Source organism: Chroicocephalus ridibundus, chromosome 8 (genome assembly GCF_963924245.1).
Source record: "Chroicocephalus ridibundus chromosome 8, bChrRid1.1, whole genome shotgun sequence".
In the NCBI taxonomy this organism is placed as follows: domain Eukaryota; kingdom Metazoa; phylum Chordata; class Aves; order Charadriiformes; family Laridae; genus Chroicocephalus; species Chroicocephalus ridibundus.
In genome coordinates, this window is record NC_086291.1 from 7,631,305 (window position 1) to 7,647,319 (window position 16,015).

The window sequence follows — 16,015 nt, forward strand, 5'->3', positions numbered from 1 at the left end:
TCAGAGAAAAAAGTTGCCTGAATCTTGAGGTTAGCTGAAGTGCACACTAATCCCAGCTGTGGCTTGCTTCATTAGGAATTGTCGCTGCTTCAAAGAGAATTCAGACTACTCTTGTCCGAGGATTTTTGCCTGCACAAGGGTTGCAGAGCCCAGATGTTCAGATACTTAAAATTTTATCTATGAAGATATGTAAGCATCCTCTCCTGACTGCTGTCAACATACAGGGGCTTAAGAGATCTTTGGTTTGACCCAGCATTTATGATTCTTCTAAATATGTCTGTCAGCCTAATGTCTCCTTTATGTCAAGGCATAGAGTGCTTGGTCAGAGGTTTACGAGTTCCAGTGACCATTTACATGTGCCTTTGATCCCTTTGTTACAGTAGTGCTAGGTTTTAGTGTACTCATCTAAGTGGATCCAAATCTCTTTGCCTATTTTCTTTTCATGAGACATCAGTTGGATTAGGCAAAGTAATATCTTCATTAATTTTATCAGGTTCACGTACGTTCTTGAGACTATTTGAAACCTTCTGCCAGCTGTCTGTTTTCTTCCTTTTAAGTCCCCTGTCAGGTTTCCATCTTGGGTGTACTTTGCCTCTGATTGTGCTGCTTTCAACCCTTTCTCCCCTCCAAATTGTGTGCAGTCCGTTTAACTTCCTATTGTGAAACTGGAGATGGTTTCTAATAGTCTTGAATAATTTGATACCCTCTTTTCACTGTCTTCCTCTGACTTCCTATACTATGAAGTTCTAATTGTCAAGTAAAAGTTTCTATTGCATTCACAGAATACCATTGCACTCAAAAGATTGACGAGATTAGATAATGTCTAGCAGATGCATTGGCCACTTGACAGGTACGTTTCCAACGCAAGTTATCTGAAGCAACTTAACCAGTAACTGTATATTGGGGATTAACGTTAAGTCTGTTACGTAGCTGTGAAGTATTGAGAAGGAACAAAATGGAAATAGAGGTACTTAATGAAGGAACTGACATACCAGGTTGACTTTAAGTGGACATCTCGAGAAAGCTGTCTGCTTCAGCACAGGGGACTTTAGGCCAGAAGTCTTGATGTGACAGAGAATACTAACCCTTCTGCTTAATACTTTAAAGCTGTTGTGTTAGACCTCAGCATTGGACTTAGCGGTTTCTTTGGTTTTTGTGGACTTCCTTGCCATCCTTTGCTACCCAACGCACCTGCTGTGTGTCACCTCTTCACAGAAATAGCATCCAGCTGTCAGAACCATGTTGTCTACTGTTGTTTCCCCAGTAACTTCTCAACAGTTTCATTTAAAACTGACTGTTTCAGAATGTATCTAGCAAAACTATAACTTTATTATTGGGATGTTTTAGCCATGCTTTCATGAATCTTCAAAGTGATTGTATGTGTAGATGTGCAACCTCGTGCTTATGCAATACTGATAGAATGGTATTCTTAGGTGGTAGTGTCTTTAGAAAATATAGAGGGTACAGGTTTAATATATAAAACCTGGGTTAATTAGAGTGAACATGAAGATTGGTTTTCCGATGCATCCACTTTTTATCATAAGAGGGAAGAGGATTTGTTTGCATTGTGCAATTATAAAACACATGACAATGTCAAATTAAAAGCAGATAGTCAAGAGTTTGTACTGGAAGTAGACAGTAATTTTCCCAAATTGAAGATCTTGATGCAAGTTTGAAACTTACCCTTTTTTGTAGGTAGAGTGGAGCTTTAGTTACCTATAATGAGTCTTATTGAACTCCTGAACTCTCTGCAGAATAACTTGTGTGTTGTCTTCCTTGTTGGCAGCCAGGTGTAGGTATTAAAACCTAAGGGCGGGAGGGGAGGGGGAAGCAAAACAAATCTCTGAAGTGCTGCCTAAGGGTGCGGCCACCAGCTGGGGAGAGACAGACTTTCCAAGCTCGTAGCACCTGAGCCCTAGTGCAACAACCAAACACTCTTCACATCTTTCTGCCCTAATGGTATCTCTGCTGTTCATAGCACTGGTCAAATTCTGCTACCAAAACACCTAGAAAGCTTGTGTTTCCAGGGAGCTCCAAAGCTAAAACGAAGAAAGCTGCTGTCTGAATGCATTGCAGAACTATAACTCGGTACCGTGTAGGGAGGGAAGAAAGCATAATGTTAGGGACTTTCTTATGTGGAGAAAGGTCAGGGAGGGGGAGAGGAAAAAAAATAAAAATATTTTTCTCCCTGGCTTATAGACTGATGGATGAGTACGAGAATCCCTTGTTGTGGGTTTTTATGGGAGGCTTCACAACCTGTGTCTATTATCCCAGAAAAGATGGGAAGGCACTTTTAATTTGTCAGGTGACAAACCATCGAGTCTACATCAGTAATATTCTGAAACATAAGTTATTTTAATGAATAGCAAAAAATACATAAATAATACCAGTTGCATTGCCATTCCTTGCTCAGAATACTTGAGAACTTCTGTTGTGCTAAAATTGAGAGATCTAAAGCTCCTAGGACCTTAGATTTTAAACTGAAAACAAAAGCATTTGTTTTTAAAGCAGGTGATCAGGTAGCAGCTGATAGAGGGGGGGAAAAATGCTGCATTGTTTGGATGTGTATTCAAGCGGTCAGGGTGTTGTTTCTAGTTATCTCCCACTGATATATTAAATGATTTTGGACAAACCACCTCTTAATGCTAATCTGTTTCCTGTTTTCTAAATGACAATGGGTCTGATAGCATATTACATAACTGCTGTAATTTAGGAAGACAATCTTGTGCAGAGCAAAAAGAATTTTACCCCATTTTACTTGCGTGTATCCTATAGGTAGGAGAGATGTTGTAAGGTGTTTTCTCCGTTAGTATGAGCAGCCAGTTGCGCTCCAGGACTGTACAAATTAACTGGAAATAAATTAAGAATTTAACAGAGGTGCTGCTTTGAACAAGCTGTTTTCTTGAGGATTTGGTTTGCTGATAAGACAGGGTGAATTCTTACCTTTTGACCGTTGACTGTGCCCAAGTCAACGGAAGGCTCCATCCTGATCCACTCACACAGACTGATTTTCCTGTGTGGACAGATTCAATATTTAATCCATTGAGACTATGTAGCATTGAACAACTTATATTCAAAGCCAAAAGGTCTTTAGGATTGTTTTCTGTGGAATGCCATCTCTCTTGAGATGTCACATGAACAGGTGCAGTCACTTATACAGAAAAATCTAATTTGGAAAATCTCAACGGATTTTCAAGTAAAATCCTTCCTGTAGATTTTATTTTTTTAAATACACATCTGAAGCGCTGTTAATACCTCCTTGCTCTTAAATGCTCTTCTGAAATCTAGACCAGAGTCTTTGAGTTCTAAACAGTTCTGAGGAGTTTGGAGTATGAATCCCATTTTGGGCCCACATCCAGTAATAACTCCTACCGAATAAATAACTCTGAGGTTCAAACCAGTGACCCAGAATCCTGAAAACTCTACGTAAAAGTACTGGTTGAATGTTAGGGTCATAGATTTAAATTCTCTAATTTTCCTTAATATGCAACCAATTTATCTTAAAATATTTAATTTATTTTACTGTCAGATATTAAAAGCACAGCTGTTCTGTTTATGAACATACAATAATATGCTCAGGAGAATAACTAACTCAAACTGCAGTTAAGATAATGATGCAAACTTGTTCTTCTGTTTTAGCTTTTTCAGCTTTGTCCCTACAACATAAGAATTCCTAAAAGTTGGAAAAAGTGATTTAGAGTATATTCTGGGGTGGTTATTAACAAAAATGTTCTTTAGGTTAAATGTGAGTGGCTATTGAAAAAGGGCTGTATCTAAAGCATGGGACCACAGGGGAAGCCTCTCTCCATTAGGAAAGCTGTGAGCTGGAATGTACAAGCTTCACAATTAAAAAAACCCAAAAGGTATGTAACAAGTATTTTATGGGGAAAATAGTGGGTTTTGCACCTGTACCGAAATAGCTCTGTGAAGGTGCTTGTCACTGCTCCTTATGATATCCCTCCTTGATCTAAAATGTTTAATTCGGCTGAGCTGATGATGAATTTATTTATTTTTTTTTTGGTGGTGTCTCAGCTTCTCTGTGGAAGGAGCTGGACCCCGGGTGGCCCTGCACATCACCAGCTGCAGCGTCGGGGTTCAGATCATAAATTCCTTTTTTTTTTTTTTTTTTTTTTTAAACCTTCTGTGCCCGCTGTTCTCATTAATGTCTCCATTGTTCCTTTGTGTCAGCCACGTCCTTCTGTTTGTCCTGCCGCTCCCTCGCCCGGGTACACCTTTGCCTTGGTTCCCCCTGCTCATTTCCTTCCACAAACTCCTTGCTTTCGTTAATCTCTTCTGAGAGGAGAGATTAATTTTTAGATTTGTTAATCTCTTCTTATCCTGTAACCCTGGAGCTGCATGATTGACGTGATTATAATACATGTAATGGCCAAATTAAAACAATTTTTTCAGTATTACGTATGTATTTGTAATTTCAGTTTGTAATTTCAATGGGTTTAGCTTCTTCTGGAATGTCTTTTAAATAATTTGTTCATATGATGACAACTGTGAAGGGTGAGCGCTGTTTGGCGTTGCTGCTTTTGTACATTTAACTGTGGTTTGGGGTTCAGAGCTCCACCTAGACAAACACTCTCCTGGGAGCAGGTGGGGGTTACCTTAAAACTCGGTGAAATACGCATTACATTTTCCTCACTTTTCTTCCTCAAGAGGCCTTAATGACTCTAATTGCTCCCGCCTGTTCCTGGGCGCAGCCCTCCCTCCCCCTCACCGTAACATCTGGCCGAAGCCCCCGCACCCCCCGGCTCCAGCGCTATAAAGCGCCCCACGATCGCGCCCTGCCCCGACGCCGCGTTGTTCCCGCACCCCGAGGGCGAGGACCGGGCCCGGGGCCCTGTCGGTGGAGGGGCGGGCGCTGCCGCCGCTCACCTGCGGGGGCGGTCCCTCCGCCCGGGCCCGGCCCTGCCCGAACATGCGCCGAGGCCCCGCCGCCGCTTCACACCATGCGAGGTGACTGCGGCGGCCGCCCGCGCCGGGGAGCAGCAGCACCGCCGCCGGCCCTTGGCTCCGGCCTCCCTGCCAGCAGCTTCTGGAGGAGCCGGCGACGCCCTTCGCGACGCCTTCATGGAGTCCCGCCCGAGCGGCAGCGGCGGTGCCCGGTACGGGGGGGCCTGCGGCCGTTACCTCAGGCCGGGAGAGGGGCGGCGGGGTCTCTCCCGCCTCAGGCGGCGCGGCGGGGTGTCCCCCGGGAGCAGCGCTGCCTCCCCCGGGGCTGCGGGAACGCTCCGTCCCGGGTGGGGAGAGGGGGCAGGGGCGGCGGCGGGAACAGTCCCGGTGCCGGCCGAAGGGTCTGTGGTGGCGCCGGTGTCGCGGCGGAGCGGGGTGAGGGCGACCCGTTTCCCGGCCGGGTAGCCCGCCCTGGTCTGGAGCCGGTCAATGGAGTTTGGTGCCTCCCCGAACGACTCCCGACCGGCTGGGGGGACTCGGTGCCCGCCTCGTCCCCGGGTTGTGCGGCTGGGGGCGGCCCGGTCCCGCCGCACGCCGGGACCCGCGGGGAGGGGCCGACCGGGCCGGGACTGGCCGGCACCCGGCCGCCCACAAACGGCTCCGTCCCTGAAGGGGCAGAAACTGGGGGGTTTTTTTGCACTTTCAGGGCTTTTTTTTTTTTTTTTTTTTTTCTTTCTTCTTGGCTTCCACAACAGCACTAGCTGAAGCTAATGACACACCTGCGCTGCAGTCCTTCAGTAGTTATATGTAAATTAACTTTGGTCTTCAAAGCGCCGTTCGGGAGCCGTGTCTTGTCTCTCAAGTCTGGGGAAGAGGGAGGAAAACCAAGTCCTCTCTCCTGAGCTCCTCTTTGGGCGGCTCGTTAACAGCCCTTGGCAGTGAAACGTTGGCGCTAATTACTCTGTAACTCAGTGCCTTCTTGCTCACCCTTAGGAAGGAGCTGCAGGTGGATAATTTTCCTTTCTCCATTCCACCTGTGCGCACCCATCAGCCCCTAAAACACATAAAGTTCCATTGTGTGCGTGTGAGGGAGTTGTTTCTTCGATAGCTGAATCAGTCTGCAAATAACATTCTTCCCTGGTGATGACGGCGTGTTAGACATGGCTGCATTAAAGGCCTGTTTGTGGACTCCCTGTTTGACGTAAGACTTTTGAAATAATCTGCTTTATTGTCTATGCAGGAGCAGAAGCTTTTAAGAGTGCTGTTGTTTGAGAGGTCAGCAAACCATTTCTTTGCTTAAAAGAGTGGTAAAGGGTCCGTTCACGGCTCTTCATGAAGTGCTGCAAGCGGTGCTTTGCTCTGTCTTTGCCTGCACGCTTTTCCTATATCTTACATTCCTGTATCTTAAAGTTGAAAACAGCAAACATCAGCCCAAGACGTTAATTCATCTGCAGAAACCTTGATGGAGAATGTTTCCTGAACTTCACGTTACATAAACTACATGATAGTGCTCATTTTTTGGTGGCATTTCTATTAACATTAGAGTTATTACGGCAAGTGGAGTCGGGGGGGGGGGGTCTAGTGGCACTTAAAGCAGCAAAGTCCTGTAGGGTTAAAAACCACAGAGTGTTAGACCTGCTAATGGCCCAAATGACATGTGAATTAGTATTTGCAATAGCTTTACACAATTTTGTTGCCATGTTGTGTCTTGATAATTCTTTAATGGACCAACAATTTTATTTTTTATACTTTTTTTTTTTTCTTCACTCTGCAGGGTGGGAAGGTGGGCCATGTGTTTGCAACAATGATTTTAAATGACATCATTAAATGGCTTCCAGGTCGTGTGTTTGCAGTGGCACAGGCTGAGAGATTGCGGTTGCAGAAAGTTTTGAATGTGCAAAGGAATGCGTTTGCAAAAACGTTCCAGAGGAGGAAGGAGTTTGCGGAATTTTGCGAGATTGGGCAGGTTGTCCCAAAAGTCGGACTGTGTTCCTGAAGCTGCTGGAGAACTTGGTGCTGGGTCCTCATCGCCTTTCTGCAGCTCCATCTACTGGAACCAGCTGCCACGTTCCAGTGTGACATTGCACAGGGATGTAAAGCGCTTCAGATGTTTCAGTTACTGTACTACGTGATTTTGAAAGCATATATATCAGGAATTTTGCTAGTTTTTGGAAAAAATATTACTATTTCCTTATTGTAGTTCATGTTTTACTTAAAATGCTCCTTTAAAACCCTGATGAAGCCCCTAGGCAGTGTTTTTGCGGGACTGAGCTTGTGGTTTCTCAGGTTCCAGATATATTTTGGGAATAGATTTGACACTATTAGCTCCTAGTTGGTGGACGCGGTGGTTTGGTGGACTGGTAGGAACTGAAAACTAAATGCCAGATTTTTTTGAGTAGGGGTGATGGAAAATGACCTCCTATTTTGCAGATTTTCGGCTTTTGTCTTTACTCTGGTAATAAAACATTCAGTTGTCTTTTGTGGCAAAAACTATCAGAATAGAGTCTGAATGTTAGGTTGGTCGTTCAGATATACTTAATGACTTGAATCTCGAATGCAGGTCAAATAGAATGCAATACTGAACTGGCATACAATTTTATCTTTCTTTGGCTCTAACTAAAATTGTCATCCTGAGCTGATGAAATCTTCTCACTATGTCTGCATCAAAGTTTTTAATTTTGACCAATCTGTGTTTCCTGTCAGAAAGGGGAAAAAAAAATGCCGGAAAGATCCCAGGCTGCTCTGATTCTGAGTTCTAGATCAGTCTTGCTTTTTTTGTTTGTGGGTTTTTTTGTGGGGTTTTTTTTTTATTATTTATTTTATTTTAATCCTCAGGTAGCTTACTTAGTTGTTTTTGCATTCTGAAATAGAGAGAATAATAACTGTCTGCTGCTTGAAGCTGTGTTGTGCCTAAGAATAACTCTTCAAAATGGCTTTAGAAACATCGAGTGCCAAGAAAACGTGCTACTAGAGCTTTTTTCTGTTCTTGAGTATTGATTCAGTAGGCAGGTTCAGGAGAGTTATAAAGGTGTATTGAGGTGCTATGCTTGAATTTTAATTTAATTGGAGAGAAAGTGGCATTGTTATTGGTCAAGGTACCATGAAGTATGCTTTGCAGATGACTTCTGAAATATAAAGTCAGTTTGTTGGAAGCTCTCAGGGGAACATAATCTGAAATTCGTGTAAAGCAATGATTAAAGGCAAAGCAACAATCTCCTATTTGTTAAAGTATTTTGTGTCATTCCTTTTTTTTTTTTTTTTTTTTTTTAGGAAACCTAAAGTACTGTTCAGCAATGGCAGTGAAACAAAAGCATAATTTATTTTTTTTTAAGTTGCACTAAAACATACTACAAAGTAATTTATTTTGAAAATGCTTTGCATGGATTTAATGCAAAAACAACCAAAACACAAATGAAACAAAACAAAACAAAAAAAACCAAACCAAGAAACACTGAAACACTTCAGCTCAAATTGGAAGTTCTGCAGGAAAATCCCTTCCATCCCTTCCAGCACAACACTGAAGTCTGAAAGAAGTGAAGTGTAAGTCAGTGTAATAAAAGTACAAAACACGACTTCAGTGACTCACCAAAGAAAGATGCAAAGGTACTATTTTGTGATCTACCAGTCAGTCTTTATTATTGCTAGGTAATGCAGAATACAACCAAAAGGCGAAATTGTGTAACATCCCTCCCTAAATTCTCACTGAGTCTTATTCCAGAAATAATACAGACCCTCTGCCCTGATCTTGCAGTCCTTACAAAAACACATCTCAAAGGTTTTTGTCTGGCTTCTTGCCGTGAAAATGGGGCAAACGTGAGCTTGCGTTTTGCTTAATGCCTTTTTTGTTTGTTTGCTGTATACCTAAATGTGTTCAACACCATTGCAGGTCAATGGTCTAGTGCACCTCTTGTTGATTTCTCACTAGTTTTAATAAGAACAGGATTAGACCTTTAAAAATTGAGAGTAGCTGTGTCAGAAGTGTAGGTTGACCGGAGGTTGTAAAACTGAGAATTTAGAGGACTTTGTGAAAAGAGCAAATGGGTATTGTAAGGTTGTCTAAAGACCTTAAGAGACTTAAAAGCCAAATAGGCATGACGAGATGTGAATCATATCTGTCTTTCAAAGTGACAAAGATTGTAGAGCATTTGAACTGAAAAAGAAGAGCTGTTAAAGCTTGCTAAGTATCAAAACAGACCGATTACAATGAAAATTTATTCTTTATTGCCGCGATCCTGGAAATTTCTGTAATGCTGGATGTATTTGTTCTGTTTTAATTTTGACCCTGTGTGAGCTAATTTTTTCTTTGTACCTTCTAATAGGTTAGTGCAGTTCCAGGATGCTTGAGTTGATAATTTGTAATTTGCTAGATTATATATTGTGTATATATACATATTTCTTTCTGCTTGATGCAGACAGTTCTGCTAATTGGGAATAATCACCCAAATGGTGGATTTAGCCCTCTGTGAGCAGTCGTGGCTGTGCAATGCGGAAAGGGCACTGCAAAAGTGACACCGATACCTTTTATTTGTCTGAACAAACCTATCTTAATGAATTTATTGCATTGCTTGCCCATTCAAATACAGGATGAGAACGGTGAACGTAATGCAACCTAGATCCTGCTTGGCGCAAGTTAAACAGCGGTGAAACCATGGGCAGAACACAAGTCTACCGACTCCCTGGACTTTGTTCTGCTCACTTGACTGCTTTGCCACATCCCTGTGTTTTGTGAGCCTTTGCTGAAGCAGACGGTCCAAAAGCCCAAGTATCTTTTTAGCAAACGCCTTTGACGTGGCTGAGGCGTCAACAACTTGGTGGCTTGAGAGCTGAGTTAACCTCAAAAATAAACCATGTCATACTCCCTGGTCAACTTGAAATACTGACTAAGATCTGAATTCCAGAATTGCATCACTGTTGTGTCTCTATGCAGAATGTTTGGAGAATGTGAATATTGAAACCTTTCCAATCGCTTTGTTGTCAGAAGTAGTGGCATTTCTCTAGCACCGAGGAGCCTTAGTCACAGGCCAGAAATGTGTTCAAGAACTCAAAAAGATAAATGCTGAGGCATTACTAGCTTGGCACATGTAACAGGAAAGGATACGGTAGAATTAATTTTCTTGCATTAACTTATTTGCTTTTGAATTATGAAGAAATTTCTGTATTGTCTGAAAACTGAATAGTAACAAATTATTGTGAGAACTGCTTACTGGTTCTCCTTTTCATGATAATGAGAGCACTGTTCATCCGAGATTATTTCTGATCTCATGTGGTTTTGGAAATGTTCGCGAAAGAGGAAAAGAATTCTTCCAAAGTGATGTGCTTTTTGTTTTCTTTGAATGCAGGAATTTTTTCACTTGGGCTCAGAACACAGTGTTGGCTGAAGCAGTTATTTGTTCACAAAAGTGGTAATCATTGATTTAGGAATGACCTGGTAAACTTGAAAAGGCTAAAGAAAGTAACCCCAGGTGTATCATGGTATCTCCTAGTGTCTCTGTGATTATCCAGCATTATGAGAAGAGAAAGTGGTGTCGTGGTTTAACCCCAGCCAGCAACTAGAGCCATGCAGCTGCTTGCTCGCTCCCTCCTGAGAGAATCGTAAAAGTGAGAAAACTCATGGGTTGAGATGAAGACAGTTTAATAGGTAGGGCAAAAGCTGCATGCACAAGCAAAGCAAAGCAAGGAATTCATTTACTGCGTCCCATCAGCAGACAGGTGTCCAGCCATCTCCAGGAAAGCAGGTCTCTGTCACATGTAATGGTTACTTGGGAAGGCAAACACCATCACTCTGAACATCCCCCCTTCCTCCTTCTTCCCTAAGCTTTATATACTGAGCGTGATATCATATGGTATAGAAGAGCCCTTTGGTCAGTCGGGGTCAGCCGTCCCAGCTGTGTCTCCTCCCAACTTCTTGCGCACCCCCAGCCTACTCACTGGCGGAGTGGTGTGAGGAGCAGAAAAGGCCTTGACTGCTCAGCAATGACTCAAAACACCAGTGTGCAATCAACACTATTCTCATCCCAAATCCAAAACATAGCCCCATGCCAGCTGCTAGCAGGAAAGTCAGCTTCATCCCAGCTGAACCCATGACACATGGCAAGAATTTCTGTATTCAGTGGTGATGTTTTTGAAAATGTGCAATGGGAAGGACACCCTGGTGTTAGTGACGGTATTTGCCAGGCAGGTTGTGTTCTTATGTTGGAGGTGTCTTAGATTTATCTTATTTTTTTTGTTAAGAACTGAAATGCAAGACCTTTGAAATGTGCTTTGGGATGCTCCTCACATCTGTGAATGGTGAAAGTATTAGCACTGATAAAGCTGTGGTAGCTGGGGGGCGACGGTGTTTGTAGGGGGCAATACAGTTTTACTAGCTTGTAGGGAGCAATATGATTTTACTATTAAATTAAGGCACTTTGGGCACGGGAGACTTATCTCTTTTCAGTTCCATTTTGTACTCTGTAAATGAATTGGTTAAGAATTTATAACTTTTTTTCTGACTATGGGGCTAGAAGCAAACCTCTCTAAATATCTTTGTAAAGACAGAGGGAATGTAATGCTCATGTTTCTTGGTACATACTGAGCTCCCCACCATCATAGCAGTAAGGTGTGCTGCCGGGTATATTCACTCGTGACGCAGGTAGCTTAAAAGAGCTGCAAAAATATGTGTTGGTGAAATCCAGTCCTTTCTACCAGCGATACGAGTGTTTGTGCTGCCTTTTAGTAGTGTAAGATTAGCATTATCATGTAAAAATTGAAACTGTATGTTACACAGAAAGCCCTTGATAGAAAGAAAGTAAAGCAGGCCAAAACACCATATTGTCCAAATTGTTAAGTAAAAAAATCAAGAGCAAATACTTCAAAATTACTTAAGAGGAAACTTTTGAGCTGGAATTGTAACCCTTCAGATGAACAGCCAGGTTCTCCTTGCCTGCCATGTAGTGGGGCTGGGTGCCAAACAGCTTCTGTTGTGTTGCAGGAGAAATGTTTCAGTGGGTCAGCAGGAGCAGAAGGCAGCTATGCAGTATAGGTAGAATTATTACAGCAGTCAAGCCAGAACCCAGGCTGATGTTCACTGGAGTAGCTTTGTTGATGTTTCTGAAGAAGATGAAAGCAGTATCATTGAGCCGAATTGCCCTAGTGCTCTTCAAGCCCCTGAGATAGAAGGTCCCTAGTATGGTTACAGAGATTTTGTTGTGAAATTTCTTTGGGACGGGAATATAATCTTTTCATTAGATGCTTTTCTTTGATCTTGCATCTCACTTGCTTTGTGTCTTTGGGATGTATTTGGGAAAACAGGGTGTGCTTCCACTGCTCCCCGCTCCAAGAGTCTCCTGGTAATGGAGAGAAGAGAGCCAACTACTGAGTCACCAGCGCTTGGTCTTCTCTGTGGTGGTTTCTCATCAAGTGCTGGTTTAATTCAGTTGTGCTCAACTCTTTGTATTTTATTCTCTCCCTTCAAATGAAGTTATCCGTGCACGCTACCTCAGCTGACTTATGCAGATAATGTAGATTTGGCAGAGAAATGCATCCATATTTTAGGATATGAATGGTGTAACTTGCTTTCAGTATTTCACGACACTGAAGGAGCTCTTGAATTACTATTAAAAGCATTACTATAAAGGCACAAAATTCAGTCTTAACCTTTTTTTTTGCAAAGTTTGATAATTACTGAGGTAAAATGAGTAGCAGTTCAGCATTTTGCAGAATACAGGGCTCAAGATCATTTTTATTCATGAAATCCATAAAACCCAATGACGAATCATAAAGCATGTGTGCTGCAAACTTACAGTAAGAAACTACTCAGTATCATGCACGTGGTGAAATAAAAGTTATGCAGAAATGTGGCAACTCCCATGCTCTAAAAAGTCTTCCCTCCCCCCGCTTTTGACTGTGGAAAACATCATGATTCTTCACCTTTGAAAGTGCTTTACTTCTTATTAATATTCAGAAATTTAATTTTGCTTAGTTCTGCGTACTCATTTTGCTTGATATTGCTGTTGGCATAAAAAGGATTTGAAGTTTAAGTACAAATGGCATTGCCTAGGATGTCCTGAGCAGTTTCACTTCTGACTTGAGACTATCGGGATGCAGTTGGGGTAAGGAGATCGGGTCTTACCATAAGCCAGAGGATACACTGTAATTATGATTTGTGAAGCACACACGCACACACCCCATCATGGTTCCCAGGGCAGAGAATGGTGATTTCATAAATAGTAAAACCACAATGAAAACCATATGACTATCCTTGCAAGACCTGCCACCAAGAAGTGAAAAAGGAAGGAAGCTTCTAAACCCCACAGGGGAAATGTCCTAAATTTGGAAATATTTCAGATCTTGATTTTTTTTATATTTGTTTTCCTTCGTTAAAAGAAAACGTTGATATATGTGAGGGAAGAGAGGTTGCATGCTGAAGGATGTCCGAGTGTGTAATTCTTACCAGAGAAGTGATATTCAAATAAAAACCTGCCAACTCAAGTCATGAAGAACGTGGCAGAAACAGCCGGAGCCTTCACCATACAGAACTTTAAAGACCATTTGGAGAAATACAGTATTGATTAGAAATTGTATAAACAGCTAGCGAAAACAATGAATAATCTTTTCTGAGTAGGTAATGATCCTGCCATGGAAGCACCCCAGTTAATTTTAAGTTGTAAGCAGTAGTTACTCCCAACTGGGAAAGAAAACCCAACGTGGTAATGTCTTTTATCTCCTGCTGTGGCCCAGGTACATAGTGCTGTTACAAATGTGTAATGGAGTCATTAACGGCGCAGCCTGTGGATCTATTACAATAATTTTTATACCAAATGTAGCACAGGCTTTTCCTGTACAGGATGTTATAAAGCCAGCAAGAGATTTAATCAGGTATGCTAATGCCTTGAGAGTGCCTTCCTGAAATTATCCCTCATTTGTTTATCATTTTTGGGTCTTCCTTCAGCAGTTGATGTCTTCAGTATTAGTACTCCATTGTGTAATCAAAAAGAGAAAAGAAACGTATAATTTTTAACATTGGGTACTCTTGGAGAAACTGACTTAGATAATTAAATCGTAGCTGATCAACTTCTACAGTCTGGCTGTGACAGTGAGAGAGATGACTGTTCTTGCTGCTGGTAGCTGCCCTTCTTACGTACTGGACCAGTACTGCTGATGTGGCAGCAAAGCACAAACGGCAAAATCAGCCAAATGAGCTAACTCCAGTGATTAAATTGCTTATGCCAAACCATGTCATTTTTCATGGCATTAAAGATAGATTTTTATAAAGAACGTGTAAAGTCTCGCTACCTCCCAAATTGATAGGAGCCAACAACAAGCAGCAGTTTGGCTGGTGGATTGAAGCTTGTTTTGCGGGGAATCCTTGCTGAGCAGCGGTACTTTCATGTCTCTTTTGCCTGTCTGCTTCTCACACTCACAGCAATTAATGCCTCAATTCTCCCGCACGTCAGCTGGCCTCGTTTGACTCTCTGTTCTGGTTCACAGCTTTCCGATGTGGTCTGCTGCCACATGCAGTAATTTTTGTTGTTTCAGATCTGCAATTACAGGGATATTTGACTTCTGCCTGGTTAGTACCGAATGAGAGACAGCCGGTGCTGCCACTGATGTCAGATAGGTCTGTAGATCAAAGGTATGCTGGCAGCTGCCAGCGCCTTCTATATTAGCAGCAAGTATCCAGTGATACTTTGTGTGTCGTGGACTGGCTTCCAAATCGCTTAGTTGTAGTATGCTGTGAGTGAACTAACGATGCTCGTTACTCTTGTCGTATCATCCCTAATGACCAATGGGAGAGTCAGGTATCGCGGTGGGCAGCACTGCCCTGCGCTGGCAGTGTCACTGTCACTCCGAGCTGGTGAAGTAGCACCCGGTGCTGCTGCTGCTGCTGGATGTTCCTGCCTCGGCGCTGAGCGGGCGTACAAATGACTATGTCAGAAAACACGAGAGGTTTAGCAGAAAGGTAAGTAGCAGCGCACAGTATTTTCCTTTGGGCTTAGAGGCGTTGAAAGCAGGAGAGAATCTGCAGCCCACTGGAGCATGACTAATCAGTTTGCTGAAATGCTTAGCACACTCTAGTTTAAAATATTTCTTCCCTGTTGTTAACAGCAACAAATGATGATTTGTAGCATTTATGTAAGGTGTGTATTCTGTTCAGGTCTTAAGCCCTTTACTTGGGAACTACATCAAATGTCAGGTTTCCTTGCAGCATGAAGGAAGTGTGCAACTTGTATTTTTGCTGCTGCAGGGGGTGGCACTGTGTTAATAATTCTTATTCCAGAAAAGATGCCAAGTAATTACTATATCTTACTTACTCTTTGAGCTTCAACAGTGGTTTTTTCTTTGTCATCTTTCTGTTTCAAAGGAATATTTTGAAAAGGTTTATTTGTATTCAGTGGGGTAATTCTCCTGCATGACAAGAAACAAGCAAACAAAAAACCCAGGTAAAATGTTACTAGTCTAAACATTTAAAAACAGATGAGAGTATGTTTTATATAGTGTTAAATATGCTGTTTGGTTCAGGGACACAGGTTTAAAAAAGGCAGGTAAGAATTGTAATATATGTAAACAATGATTGGCAAAGTTTTAATTATTTAAGTAAAGCTCAGAATAGTGAGGCAGACATGATATTGCATATTGTAGAGGCGGATGCCAGGACTTGGTTAATCAATGTTTGCAAAGCACGTGGAGAGTCCCTTGGGTGCGGGATTTGCTGTCTGTCTGAAGCGTGATGACAACAGTCACTATGAACAGTGTCATATGTTTCTCTCAAATTTATAATCCTGTTTTTCATATATATAGTTATGCTTTTGCTTTTCTTTGCAGTCATTCTTAAAAACAAAACGAAACCACTGCTGCAGTCAGTGGTTATTACTGATGCTATGTGTTTGTTCTGTGCTCCCCTGTTCTGTGCATCCTTAAGATGATACCAGGACTTTGCTTTCTGTTTTTCCTTTCAGCAGGCTCTGTGTTGTGCCATTTTTTTGAGGAAGTAAATACTTAAAACATAGTTTCTAAGTCACAAGACAGATCACATCAGTTAGAGCTGTTCAGAGTCAGGAACATGATGAGGATTTGTTTGTCTTTTGTCGGGGGAGCTGCTTTGTACAGACTTGCATACAACATATTAGTGCAG

At 42.2% G+C, this 16,015-nt stretch overlaps 1 protein-coding gene across 4 annotated transcripts in view; it reads left to right on the forward strand.

Moving 5' to 3' along the window:
• The first annotated feature begins 4,870 nt into the window (after positions 1-4,870).
• TTC39A (tetratricopeptide repeat domain 39A) overlaps positions 4,871-16,015 on the forward strand; it is a 56,094-nt gene continuing 44,949 nt past the window's right edge. For 3 of the 4 annotated variants that reach the window (XM_063343922.1, XM_063343923.1, XM_063343924.1), the window contains exon 1: positions 4,876-5,114. In XM_063343922.1, the coding sequence (XP_063199992.1) occupies positions 5,080-5,114 (35 nt within the window). In that variant the 5' untranslated portion in view covers positions 4,876-5,079. Of the gene's footprint in view, positions 5,115-16,015 lie in introns of all 4 variants that reach the window. The other variant, XM_063343925.1, reaches the window with a different exon arrangement.